This window comes from Argopecten irradians, chromosome 2 (genome assembly GCF_041381155.1).
Source record: "Argopecten irradians isolate NY chromosome 2, Ai_NY, whole genome shotgun sequence".
Lineage (NCBI taxonomy): Eukaryota > Metazoa > Mollusca > Bivalvia > Pectinida > Pectinidae > Argopecten > Argopecten irradians.
The window spans coordinates 57,373,089-57,387,541 of record NC_091135.1 but is presented as its reverse complement, the minus strand read 5'-3'; the positions used below and the strand labels follow the sequence as shown (position 1 = coordinate 57,387,541).

The 14,453-nt window shown below is 35.6% G+C and overlaps 1 protein-coding gene across 1 annotated transcript in view; it reads left to right on the top strand.

Annotated features, from left to right (window-relative positions):
- Positions 1 to 14,453, top strand: part of LOC138316042 (enhancer of mRNA-decapping protein 4-like) — a 65,316-nt gene that overhangs the window by 11,921 nt on the left and 38,942 nt on the right. Inside the window, exons 11-19 of the mRNA XM_069257515.1 lie at positions 1,586 to 1,681; positions 2,821 to 2,929; positions 3,279 to 3,456; positions 3,875 to 3,971; positions 5,708 to 5,802; positions 7,171 to 7,188; positions 11,522 to 11,654; positions 12,783 to 13,508; positions 13,825 to 14,013. Of these exons, the coding sequence (XP_069113616.1) occupies positions 1,586 to 1,681; positions 2,821 to 2,929; positions 3,279 to 3,456; positions 3,875 to 3,971; positions 5,708 to 5,802; positions 7,171 to 7,188; positions 11,522 to 11,654; positions 12,783 to 13,508; positions 13,825 to 14,013 (1,641 nt within the window). The remainder of the gene's footprint in view (positions 1 to 1,585; positions 1,682 to 2,820; positions 2,930 to 3,278; positions 3,457 to 3,874; positions 3,972 to 5,707; positions 5,803 to 7,170; positions 7,189 to 11,521; positions 11,655 to 12,782; positions 13,509 to 13,824; positions 14,014 to 14,453) is intronic.

Genomic DNA, 14,453 nt, shown 5'->3' with positions numbered 1-14,453 from the left:
ATCTTTGGTTAATACATCTGAGCAGCAGTTTTGTCAAACTTCTGTTAGATTTAAATAGCTGTAAATTTCTTTTATGCATAGCATTGCGGCTTCTAGATTTGATATGTTAATCAAAATTGAACTTTAAATTCTTTAGTAATGGTTGTTAATTATTACTGTAAGGTTTGGCGCTCAAAAAAGGGCTGATTTAAAAGTATCAATATAGTAATGAAGGATACCAGAGTTAATCTGTCATTGTGCTCATATGCCAGATACTGAAAAGGTTGCTTTTAAAATAAGTAGTTTCATTTCTCTAAGTTGAGTAATAATAAATTTAAAGGGAAAGGTTTTTGAGATCAGAAATGTTCCATATTTTACTGGTGATACCAGAATTTTATTAACTTTTTGTCCATGTATCAACAAAGATAAAATATCATCTAAGTTTAATTTGAGGAACTTGGGACCGATATTTATGATAGAACTAAGGATTTTGACAGGATATGGTTAACTTTTCAGAACTGATCCGTTGAAGAAGTCGTGGTAACTGCACAAAGCACCCTGTGTTTCCCTCCATTTTATGTTCTCTGTTGTGTAGGATAGCTATCCTCAATTGTGTCACATTCGCGTGAAATCATCAACTTTGTTGTTTTCATTTTATACATTTAAACTACAATTCAAAATTCAATTTTCGTTTGGATGTTCATGCACACAAAATTACACAAAAAATATGATTTTAATAGGTTGAGTACCCATGCTTTTAGTGTAATTTTAATATCTATCTACAGTATGTGTCTAGAGTTGTCATATAGAAATTGATTTGAAGTTTATACACAAATTGTCTGTACATTTGTCACAAACAAAAAGTTGATGACAATGAAATATTTAAAATACAGTGCTTTGAGGTCAAATTGTATTTTGATATTTGCCACATATTACTGTTACCTAATCTTTAAAAAAAATGTTTTTGAAATATTTTGAAATCATCAAAGCCAAGATGTTTTTTTATGAAAAGTAGTTTGTATCCTAACATTTTCTTATCAAATGTGTTGATTCAAAAATTTAATTCTTTGTCTCAGATAAGAGTTTTCATCCACCATTTCTTTACTGAATTTCTGTGTGTGTTATATATTATTGAACCATTGTAATACCACACAACCATACCATGATTTTATTATCACATTACCAATTCCCATTACATCTAAATATCATGAATAACAGTGTCCTGAAAACTCCTTTCTTGTCAACAGAAATTAATTCCCCAAAGTGTCACCTCTTACAGATAGATTGTACATGAAGGTTTTGCTTACATGAATTTTAATGTGTATCAACTATTAAAATACATGGATTCCATACAACTCTGAATATTTTCATTGCCCCCCCCAACAGATTTTAAAATCAAAAATTAAGACTGCTTTGAATTTTGTTTGAAAGCATATTCAGAGTATTAAGGTGCAATTTAATGAAACAGTAATAGTTAATGATATAAAAAGGTTAACTAAGATAAAACAAAATTAAATACCGCCTACCCTTTCAAGCCTCTCACAAACCTCACCAGCCATGCAGCTTGCACTCTCCTTTAATATGTTTTCCTTTATGTTGATTACAGTGCCCAGTTCTGGAAGTTTGCTGTCACAGGGGCTATGAATAATCAAGAATTAAAGATCTGGACATGTGAATCTTGGACCTGTCTTCAGACTATCAGGTACACCTAACATCTTTGTTACTTAAATATGTATCAGGTTATGAAGTTAAAAAAATGTCGTAGTTGACTGAATGTATTTGAAAGTTGATCAATGTAAGAAGACATTCTTGAACAACTTCAGATAAATCTACCATAAACATGAGCAATATCAGATTTATAACAAGCAGTTTGTATGCTCAGTCAAGTGAATACAAAATGTAACACTATTTAACAACTTTATCACATAACTAGCCCATTCAGCCATGTCATATGGCCATGTCAAACACTATTATGACGTCACATATAGATTTGACGTCATAATCTATATATGACGTTGCATGATTGTCTCCATAGACAGAAACGTCACATCCGAGCCGGATATGTACTGTTTTATAGAGAAATGACATTTAAAGTTTCACATAATAAAAATATATTTCTAATTATAAAAGTTATTTGATAAATAGAATCTTAATACACTTGTGACGAAAATTGTTAAATATTCTGATATGCCACTCACTTTAAAGATGCTCCACCGCCAACAGAACATAAATGATATTCATCATTTGAACAATAATTGGTGTTTAATCATGTATATATATGTCTAAGTAACACAAAAAATAAAATAAAACAGATTATTTTGCCTTTAGTGCAGGCGCAATCAGTACTTCATTCCATATAGGATATAGTGCCATGGAATTTTTTCGGGATGCAATTAATTATTTTTCATATCTTTAACTTGAAGTAAAATTAGAAGCTGAAACTTCTCAATGTTGGTAATGGTGTAAAGTAAGTAACTTTTGTAACTGAAGAAAAATACCAAATCATATGCTACTGTTTTTGATAGTGAAAAAATACTATTTGTCAGCGGTGGAGCATCTCTAAGGCTCGTGGGTTATCAAATTATTGAACTCGTTTGGTAAATTTTATATTACATATATATATAGTCACTCATGTAAGGTCCCCTATATAAAATATGTCATAAAGAAATAACTGTCATAAAGACAATCCATCTTATCATGCACTTTATTATCTCTTCCTTTAAAAATAAGTTATGATATGACAAATTGCTTTGAGAACAATGTTTGGATTTGGTGATTTGTAACTTTATGATGTTGATCACCATTCTTCTTTTGTTTTATTCAATTGTCTTCTTTTTCAAGGTTTTCCTGTCCTCCTGGGTTACCTTCAAATTTCCAACTGGATCCCTGTATGAAAGCTACATTAGATCTGAGTGCCAAGTATCTGGTCTTATCTGATATCAGGAGAAAGGTAGGCTATACTGTATAAACACCCCTTCCACTCAAGAAGAGCTTGTGAGATGCATATAATGATAGCTTATATGAGGCAGTTCTACAATGCTGTTGGTCTACAATATCACTTATTTATGTCAGATATTAAAGCTAGAAAGCAATTCTCTTCAATGATCCATCATTATGTTGCTGGTTTTTAGGGTCAAAATTGATTAAACTGTTATGTCTTCATCAAATGAAGGCAATTCTTCTTGACAATGCATGAATTATTTTGATGTCTGTGAGAATTTTGATAGATAAGACTTATTATTTTACTGATTTCAATGGTTTTGTATTTGTACTTTTGACCAGACTATTCTGTTCTTTAGGTGCTGTATGTGTTACAAATACATCAGGAAAGTGATTCAAATGCGGCTCATGTCAGTTCTGTGTCAGAATTCCTGCTAGCTCAACCTTGTCTCAGTTTCGCTATTATGGATGCAAGCAAGAAAAAGTTCAAGAAATCTATTGAGGAGGACGATTCTCACCTGGACGATATCACCACAGGTATCCAGGAAATTAAAACCCAGTCTAATTGTGAGACATTTAGTGATGCTTCGAGATCCCAAAACGATGCGAGTACGTTTTACACTTGATTAGTCCCACCATCTGGTGATTGTGATGTCAGATTTTTTACGGGATTCTTGTGACGTCATAATCGCCGGAAGGTGGGACTAATCGACCGTAATTCATACTTTACCAATGTCATTTTGGGATTTCGAAACTCCTATCTTATCTGTCCATTACTGACAAAGGACCTTTATGACTGAATGATTAGACCTTGTGTCACATGCCTTTACACATCTTTAAGCAGCTCTGATTATACAGAATTTTGTTGATTCCTTGCCTATGACTAATGACTTGGATAGTTATTGAGGAGAGATGTTTTTGTTCATAAATACAATGAAGGTTTTTTGTTTTTTAGGTGAACTGGAGAGAGAGGAGAATGAGGATGGGGATTTTAAAGTGGAGAGCAGTACTACATCAGGTGTACAGATAAGACTGTATACTGTACACCCTAAGTATGTATATTTGATTGTCTAATATACCGGGTAGTCTTTATTTACCGACTCAGATAAGACTGTATACCGTACACCCTAAGTATGTATATCTTATTGTCTGATATACCGGGTAGTCTTTATTTACCATCTCAGATAAGACTGTATACCGTACACCCTAAGTATGTATTGTCTGATGTACCGGGTAGTCTTTATTTACCGACTCAGATAAGACTGTATACCGTACACCCTAAGTATGTATTGTCTGATGTACCGGGTAGTCTTTATTTACCGACTCAGATAAGACTGTATACCGTACACCCTAAGTATGTATTGTCTGATGTACCGGGTAGTCTTTATTTACCGACTCAGATAAGACTGTATACCGTACACCCTAAGTATGTATATCTTATTGTCTGATATACCGGGTAGTCTTTATTATTTACCATCTCAGATAAGACTGTATACCGTACACCCTAAGTATGTATTGTCTGATGTACCGGGTAGTCTTTATTTACCGACTCAGATAAGACTGTATACCATACACCCTAAAGTATGTATATCTTATTGTCTAATATACCGGGTAGTCTTTATTTACTGACTCAGATAAGACTGTATACTGTACACCCTAAGTATGTATTGTCTGATATACAGGGTAGTCTTTATTTACCGACTCAGATAAGACTGTATACCGTACACCCTAAGTATGTATTGTCTGATATACCGGGTAGTCTTTATTTACCGACTCAGATAAGACTGTATACCGTACACCCTAAGTATGTATTGTCTGATGTACCGGGTAGTCTTTATTTACCGACTCAGATAAGACTGTATACCGTACACCCTAAAGTATGTATATCTTATTGTCTAATATACCGGGTAGTCTTTATTTACTGACTCAGATAAGACTGTATACCGTACACCCTAAGTATGTATATCTTATTGTCTGATGTACCGGGTAGTCTTTATTTACCGACTCAGATAAGACTGTATACCGTACACCCTAAGTATGTATATCTTATTGTCTGATATACCGGGTAGTCTTTATTTACCGACTCAGATAAGACTGTATACCGTACACCCTAAGTATGTATATCTTATTGTCTGATATACCGGGTAGTCTTTATTTACCGACTCAGATAAGACTGTATACCGTACACCCTAAGTATGTATTGTCTGATGTACCGGGTAGTCTTTATTTACTGACTCAGATAAGACTGTATACCGTACACCCAAAGTATGTATTGTCTGATGTACCGGGTAGTCTTTATTTACTGACTCAGATAAGACTGTATACGGTACACCCTAAGTATGTATATCTAATTGTCTAATATACCGGGTAGTCTTTATTTACCGACTCAGATAAGACTGTATACCGTACACCCTAAGTATGTATATCTTATTGTCTGATATACCGGGTAGTCTTTATTTACCGTCTCAGATAAGACTGTATACCGTACACCCTAAGTATGTATTGTCTGATGTACCGGGTAGTCTTTATTTACCGACTCAGATAAATCTGTATACTGTTCATCCTAAGAACTAGGTAGTATATTTGTACATCCCCATTTTTTGGACCAAATGTCCAAGATGGAACCCACATTCAAACATAGAATGTGACTGTAACATGTGCCAAAATTATAACTTTGTTTTTTAATGATATATAAAAAAGTTTTTCATACTTGTACAACAGAATGCAAAAAATTGCTAATCTCTCTTGTATGTTATCTAAACTTGTTATGTATGCTTTTCGTTTCCAGAACACTACAAGAGCTACAGATCCGCTTTCGCCCAGAATCGTCAGCACCACCTTTACCGACACCGTCAGTTAGCACCATTTCTCATGACGACACAGGTAACCATGATAACAGAAAGTGTAGCTAGTTGATTTTCCTATAGCCAATCATGATCATTGGCTGTTTCTTAGATAAAAGCATTATTTACAGAGATTTAAGGCTAGCTACATAAAAATATACAGTTTGTTTATATTAAGGTTGTATGCTGCTTTTATAATAAGACTTACCTCCCTTTGAATTTTAAAATCATTACTCAGTGTTTCGTTGAGTACGATACATTTAATTGTCAATTTTCAAAAAATGTTTTGATAAATGAATCTTTCTCACTAACTTCAACTTGTTTATTGGTTTTAATTCCTTACATTGTATTGGAAATTTCTCAGAACATCGAAATGCACAATTATGTAGCATATATCCTTAACTTTGCCACCCATTTCTTTCCTAGCTTGTCTGTATTGCTTGTAGGTCTATACTCCATACTAAATCCTGGAACCTCATATGTTCCATTCTACCTATATTATCATGGATAATATACATTTGATACATCTGTCATCTACATTTAATTTCAAGTCAACTTTTATTATCTATCATTGTAAGACTAACTGACAGTAGTATAACAGTGGGAACTTAGATAAATTTCCAACAGCTATCACTTCTATTTATTGACAAGTGTATGGAAACAACATTTTGTTGTGTTGGTTACATTAACTTTACATATCCAAATAAGGTGTCAACCTGTTTCCTATTGCTGTATCATAATGACGTCACATATCTAAACAAAGTGTCAAGTGTTTTGAATTAGAGAGAGTCTTAATACTCTATTAAATAGATTTAAAGGGAAAAAAGAAAATGTATAAACCAGATTGTTTGTACTATTAAGAAGTTTCAAGATTTTGAATTAAAAAAATGCTGTTACATGTTTGATTAAAGACATAGAGAAGAAAACTGAAACTAAGTAAGTGTGATATAACAGTAACTGTAGAGCCAAAGAATTTCTATTACTATTATTGTTTTCTCATTAAATTTTGTTACCTCAACTGATCCCATCATTGATTTAGTTGTTTCATTATCGATCTATAGAGTAGTATGATACTCTATGATGGAATCTCCATATGTTGTCAAAATATGGCAATGCAAATTTTAATGTCATTTCTACATTCTGTTTATGACCTAAAATTAATATGTGAAAGAAAATTCTATGATTATCCCTAACTGACAACTGATTGGATAATAGTTTCAAACAGATTATCAATTTAATTTTCAATTAATAATAAATACTACCATTAGTCAAATACAAACTATGATATTAGTAATATCTCACGTTAGTTTGCAATGTTAGAGGTGGAACTTGTGAATTGCTGAAAATTTTGAAAAGCTCACTAGATCATGATCATGATACCATTTTTTGTGTGAACTTTTTTTGACAGGAAAGCGTAGAATGAAGGGTAATCTCACACTTGTAGATATACAGGGGATTTCCTGTCTGCTATTCATTAGTCCGATTTTTGAAAATGTGGTCAGTATTTCCTTTCTGAAATTTTTCAACAAAAAAACTAAAACAAAAAATGAAATAAAAGTAAGCAATAAGGGGAAAACTTTTTGATAATAGAAACCATATTATGAAATAGCTTCAATCAAATTAAAAAAGAACTTAATATTTGATTTTAAGCTTTCATAAAGATGATTTTTTGACCTGATTTTCTTCAGAAATGGCAATACTCTAAGACAGGAAAGCCCTTGCTTTGTGTTGCTAATACATTGTAGGCTGTGTGCATTTGTAGTTTAGAACGTACATCATTGTCTAAATATATTACCTCCAGAATTCGACAACTCAAAACCAGAATTTGACAACTCAAAAAAAAAAAAAAAAAAAGATTATAAAATCTACCCTGGAGGATTGTGATCCGATTAATTTAAAGATGCTCCACCACTGACAAATGGTATTTTTTCTCTTATCAAATACAGGAGCAGGCAATTTAGTATTTTCCTTCAGTTACAAAAGTTACTTGCTTTACACCATTACCACCATTGAAAAGCTGGAGCTTCTAATTTTATATCAAGATAAAAATACTAAAAATAATTTATTGCATCCTGAAAAAATTCTGTGGCATTCTGTCCTATATGGAATAAAGTACTGATTGCGCATGCACCAAAGGCAAAATAAATTATTTCATATTGTTTTTTGTGTTAATTAGACATCATATATACAAGATTTAAACACCAATTATAGTTCAAATGATGAATATTGTTTATGGTCCGTCGGCGATGGAGCATCTTTAAACAAAATCATTTTCACCCATATATCATTACTTATAATTGGCCATGGTCAGTAAGATAATAATGACATACAAAGAATATTGTTAAACTCCTTCATTGTGATGTTGTAGGATGGAAGTTGTTCATTTCTCATTTCTTCATCATTTTGTATCACAACATTTTGTTTATAATTCTTCAAAATTTTAAGGAAAAGGATGTATTCTATTGAGATGTTATCATCTGAATCCTCGCGATCGACAACTAATTTTGATCATTCATATAATTTATACTAGTGTAAGTTCACAAAAGGTTTCTGCCTCCTACAGTATATAACAGGTTTCTAGTGGTCCAAGTCATGGGATTTTGATGTACATAACTTTGTGTTTGTCATCCCTCCATCTTCACATCACCCTTGCTGCCCCTGCACATGACCTTCCTATACCTTTACATACTGTTCATATTGAAGAAAGGTTTGAAATATTTTAGATTTTCAGATAATGCATTGGTATTCTAGCTTTTCAGGTAATGCAACAGTATAAAACCAATGTCTAAGGCCAATAGAATTCTGTTATGTTTTTGCAATATATTCAAGCACGAGGTGTTATTTGTGAAAAATGAACTGGCAGTGTGGTCTGTGCTTCGACTTCGCTAATGTTGTCTAATTAACACAACAGAGTATAGCATGTGATGGGCCTTTGTTGTGATAGCATATAGCCATCAGCCGATTGAAGGAGATCCTGTTTCAAAATGACCTGGCAAGTCAGTGTTTTTCTAGCTGTGTATAAACGAAACAGCAAGGTTCAACAATTCAACCTTTTCTACAGCATAATTCCTCAACAGGAATTTTTCCAAACATTGCTGTTACTACATCTTAATGTTTTATGAACTAATGTATTTTTCATATGTCCATAAAATCAAAGTATTTGCTTGATAAATTCTTAATGTACTCTCAGATGAAATTAACATGTGATCCATTAGATAAGAATTTACTGAGTTAAGTTCGTCACTTTCCTCACTATGGACTCCCAGATAAAAGTCCCCATATCCGATGTCCCCTCACTGTAGACTTTCAGATAAAAGTCCCCATGTCCGATGTCCTTTCACTGTAGACTTTCAGATAAAAGTCCCCATGTCCGATATTATTCACTGTAGACTTTCAGATAAAAGTCCCCATGTCCGATGTCCTTTCACTGTAGACTTTCAGATAAAAGTCCCCATGTCCGATATTACCTCACTGTAGACTTTCAGATAAAAGTCCCCATGTCCGATATTACCTCACTGTAGACTTTCAGATAAAAGTCCCCATGGCCGATATCACCTCACTGTAGACTTTCAGATAAAAGTCCCCATGTCCGATATTACCTCACTGTAGACTTTCAGATAAAAGTCCCCATGTCCGATATTACCTCACTGTAGACTTTCAGATAAAAGTCTCCATGTCCGATATCACCTCACTGTAGACTTTCAGATAAAAGTCCCCATGTCCGATATTATTCACTGTAGACTTTCAGATAAAAGTCTCCATGTCTGATGTCCCCTCACTGTATACCCTCAGATAAAAGTCCCCATGTCCGATATTACCTCACTGTAGACTTTCAGATAAAAGTCTCCATGTCCGATATCACCTCACTGTAGACTTTCAGATAAAAGTCTCCATGTCCGATATTATTCACTGTAGACTTTCAGATAAAAGTCCCCATGTTAGATGTCCCCTCACTGTAGACCCTCAGATAAAAGTCCCCATGTTCGATGTCCCCTCACTGTAGACCCTCAGATAAAAGTCCCCATGTCTGATGTCCCCTCACTGTAGACCCTCAAATAAAAGTCCCCATGTCTGATGTCCCCTCACTGTAGACCCTCAGATAAAAGTCCTCAAGTCCAATGTCCCCTCACTGTAGACCCTCAGATAAAAGTCCCCATGTCCGATGTCCCATCACTATTGACCCTCAGATAATAGTCCCCATGTCTGATGTCCCCTCACTGTATACCCTCAGATAAAAGTCCTCAAGTCCAATGTCCCCTCACTGTAGACCCTCAGATAAAAGTCCCCATGTCCGATGTCCCCTCACTGTAGACCCTCAGATAAAAGTCCCCATGTTCGATGTCCCCTCACTGTAGACCCTCAGATAAAAGTCCCCATGTTTGATGTCCCCTCACTGTAGACCCTCAGATAAAAGTCCCCATATCTGATGTCCCCTCACTTTGGACTTTCAGATAAAAGCCCCTCATGTCCGATGTCCCCTCACTGTAGACATTCAGATTAATAGAATCTTTCACCCCCTTTGGGGTGAGACAGGAGAATCTCAACCCGAGGGGTACGATTCTTAAGTTGTCAAACACAAGGCTTTGCCAAGTGTTTGACAGCTAAAGAATTCTATCCCGAGGGTTGAGATCTCCTGTCTCACCCCAAAGAGGGCCGGCCGGTGAATGATTCTTTTTCTCTTACCCTGTGTACCACTTTAAGTTTTTTAATAAACGTTTCACTTATATATGCAAGCGAGGATGATTTAACCTCAATGAATCATCGTCTTAGTGACATCATTTCATTGTTGTCGTGACGTTATAATGATACTATTACTGCGACGTCATAATACTGTTGTCGTGACGTCATGCAATTGTTGAGCACGTGCAAAGATCTCGTGTAGCTTGTCTTTACCCTAGGATGAGAAAGAAAAATCTCACACTGGTAAAATTGTGGATATCCTTGCTTGGGGTAAGAGAAAAAAGTCCCCATATCCCCTCACTATAGATAAAACATATCTGTGGGTCCCTAACCTTCCATCTAACCTATGTATCCCTGATTGGTCACGTCTGTCACCAGAGTCTGTGTGTTTGGATCACCACTATATGTGTAAATTCTTGCCAATCCAAACCTACACCTTCCCAAGGAATTTGATATACCAACTTGTAAAAGGTTGCTACTGTATTAATATCCTCTCCTGTTTATAGATACTCTCAGCTGTGCATTAACAAAATGTCGGAAACAGATCGCTTTGCAGGCTGTCCTTTTTTAAAAAGAAAATGATAAAGAAAGAAACTCTGCTTTTAACAAAAATAAGCATGATATACATCTAGCTTTCTGCAGTGTTGGTTAGTCAGAAAAAAAAGGGGAAAAGGCAATTCATGGGATTTGGGGCTTAATTTGGAGTACAGTATATGATACTTAAATTCGGTTGTGCTTATTTGGTCGATGTTGTGTTGTACCAATGGTGATTTTAAGTCTCCAAAATAAAGTGGTTTAGTCAGAATAGCCGATCAACATCATTATTCTTAACAAATCTTGCTCTGGTAAGCACATTCAGTTAGAAAATAAAATTCAGCAGCATTGAAATTTTGTTCCAGTGTTTTCAGGTAGCTAACATATCAACCATTGTATTAAGACATCATCATGTTTCATAACAGATAAGAAATCATTTCTATTCCATCACTTTTGAGGTATGAAGGTTTTGTTGTAAAGACTATAGTTACTATGGGATGATTGACCTATAGCTATCCCTTGACTGTAACGTTGTTGGGTTCTAGGTATACAGGATGGCCTGTCAGACATGAGTGTCAGTCTGGAGATGAGTATTACAGACATAGACAGCAGTAAAGACGTATCTGGACAGCCCGCTCCTGTCCTGCTAACTCCTGATGTGTTTAAAGCAAGTCCGAGGTAGGAACAATAACCATTGTAGTCCTGGGTATGAAAAATGTCAATAGGGATCAAAAGTTATGTGAAAATGTTGAAAACAAAGTCAGTGTATATTAATTTGTCAATGGTACACTTGTACAAATTTAAAACAAGTACTTCACATGGAAAGTAAATCAGTACATTGTATTCAATTTTTCGTAGTAATTAAAGACAAAGTGTATATTTTTAACCAACCTAATTTCACTTTGATTTATTTTGCGGTATACTAATAGGCTCCTAAGCTTCTATTTTACCTGTATTTAAAACATTTTAAGGGCAAGAATGCATTAATTATGTTACCATTAATCAAACTTATGCAATAGTACTTACAGAGTTATTGCCTGTCATGGTATTATCATTTTTAGCTCACCTGGCGTGAATGGCCGGTGAACTAATGTCATGACATGGCATCCGCCCGTCTGTCCATCCATCGAAATTTTAAAATCGCTACTAGTCATAGAGTTCTGCATGAATTTTAACCAAATTTGGCCAGAGATATCCTTGGTGGAAGGGTAACAGTTTGCATAAATTTGACCCCCAGGGGGCAGGAGAGACAGGGCCCAATAAGGGAAACAGAAGTAAATCTTAAAAATCGCTGCTCGTCATAATGTTCTGCATGGATTGTAACCAAATTTGGCCAGAAACATCCTTTGGGGAAGGCGAATAGAGTTTATATAAATTTTGGCTCTGACCCCCCGGGTGGCAGGAGGCCTGATAGGGAAAATAAAGGTAAATATTTAAATTCCTTTAGAAAAAAAAACAATAAACCTGTATTCAGAACATGGCATTACAAACCAGGTGAGCAATACAGGCCCTCTGGGCCTCTTGTTGAACATTGTGAGCATGATGTGCTTAACATGAAACTTTGTATGTAGCCTAAGATCAGTAAAACCTTGAAAAGATTTTAACATGGAAATTACAGTAACTTACACAGTTGTATGATAGTTTCATTGGACTTTGTGAACATAATAACTTGAATGAGTAAAAGCTCAATGACACATTAAATACAGCCTTAATTACTGGTATGTTAATATGATTTTGTTCTGTATTTGATATTTGTAAGTAACTTAAAAAGTAATGGTGGTATTTTGGTATATGAACCTATTGTAGGAAGGTCACCCCCACTGACAACAGTATCCTTGACCCCATCAGAACCAGTGCTGGATCCAGTACCAGCAGTTTCACCCATGTCACTGGTCTCAATGATGACTTTTTGTCTCCACGGAGCTCTGGAGATCAGTCTGATATTACGCCCACCCAAACACCAAAGGATACTACACCTGGCCGAGTGAATGGTGAACTTACCCCTGGACGAGTCAATGGTGAGATTACTCCGGGACGAGCTAACCCAGAACTCACTCCCGGCTCAGTTCCACTGCCGCCAATTACCAACTCAGAGGAACAGGAGCTACAAACTCCAAAGTCGAAAGAGTCACTCAATTCTTCAGGGGAGGTAACTCCAAAAGCTGAGAACAGATTGGCTAATGTGTGTATTGATGATCTGTTTGATACTCAAGATAGTTCAGGCAGACCAATTGTTGGGAGGACCTTCGACAGTACTAGCAGTACAACTGGCTTTGATGTGAATGACATTGTGGGTCCCAAACACTCAAGTTCTAAGGAATATGATGAGGATGATGAGGAGGTTGCAGAGGTTCTAGGGGAGACAATTGAGGAGGAAGAGGAGGATGAGAAGGAGATGATGGAAGGTACTCAGCCGTTTGTAGAGCAAGGTACACAATCTTCACAGGGAGAGAGTGAGGGTCAACAAGTGCTGAGGGCGTGGCCACGACCACCGGACGTCAACACTGAGACCCAGCCACACCAACAGGAGAGGTAAGTACAGAGGGACATGTTGCATTGGCTGATTTAGGATTTAGGTAATGCTACCATTGTTTGACACACATCTGGGGTCTTATTGTTGATCTAGGATCTATGGAATGCAAAAAGAATCAGAATGCATCAGAATTTATCCAAAACAATACAGGTTTTACTACATTATAATAATCAGTCATTCAGCATCACTCTTTGTCAGTATGTTATTTGTTAAGTAAATGTACACATGCAGAATGTGGTTGACTCCTTCCAGTGTTTGTTTTATTCTAGCTGCATGAGTAGCTGTGTTGTACAAGTTTATGTTGTGTTAATGTAGCTATGGAGATGAAGAAGAAGGAGACGATGATGTCCAGGTGGAGGGAGAGGAAATCTGTGAGGAAGAAGAAGAGGAAGCTGAAATCAGCCGTCAAGGAAAAGGAGACTCACAGAATCAAACGCAGGATGAGAGTAGTGAGGAAATAGAAGAGCAGATAGAAGGACCTTCCGGGGATTCAGATCACAACAGGTACTATAACTATTACTAAATTTGTTTAAATGAATGATGGTGAACTTCATTCAAGATCACAGGGGTCAAACAGGCTAAAATCTTTTAACTTTTTGTCAATAGCTAAAAAGGTGTAGAGATTGTTCAAATGAATGATTTTTGAAGGAGTCAAACTTTTTAAATGGCTTCTTGTCAATAAGTAAGAACTTAGTGACCTGATATTGAGGCTATAGCATGCTGTGATGAAGTGCTACTAATTTTTTGCATATTATTGACCTTGACCTTCATTCAAGTTCTCAAGGATCAAATAAGGCTACAATCCGTAACGACTTTGGAATTGCTAGTCTGAGATATCATTTTAACATCTCCATATAGGTTCTTGCTGACCCCCAAGGGCCAGAGGGGTGGGGTCAAAAAGGTAATAATGCCTAAAATTTCAAGAATCTTCTTTTAAATTCACA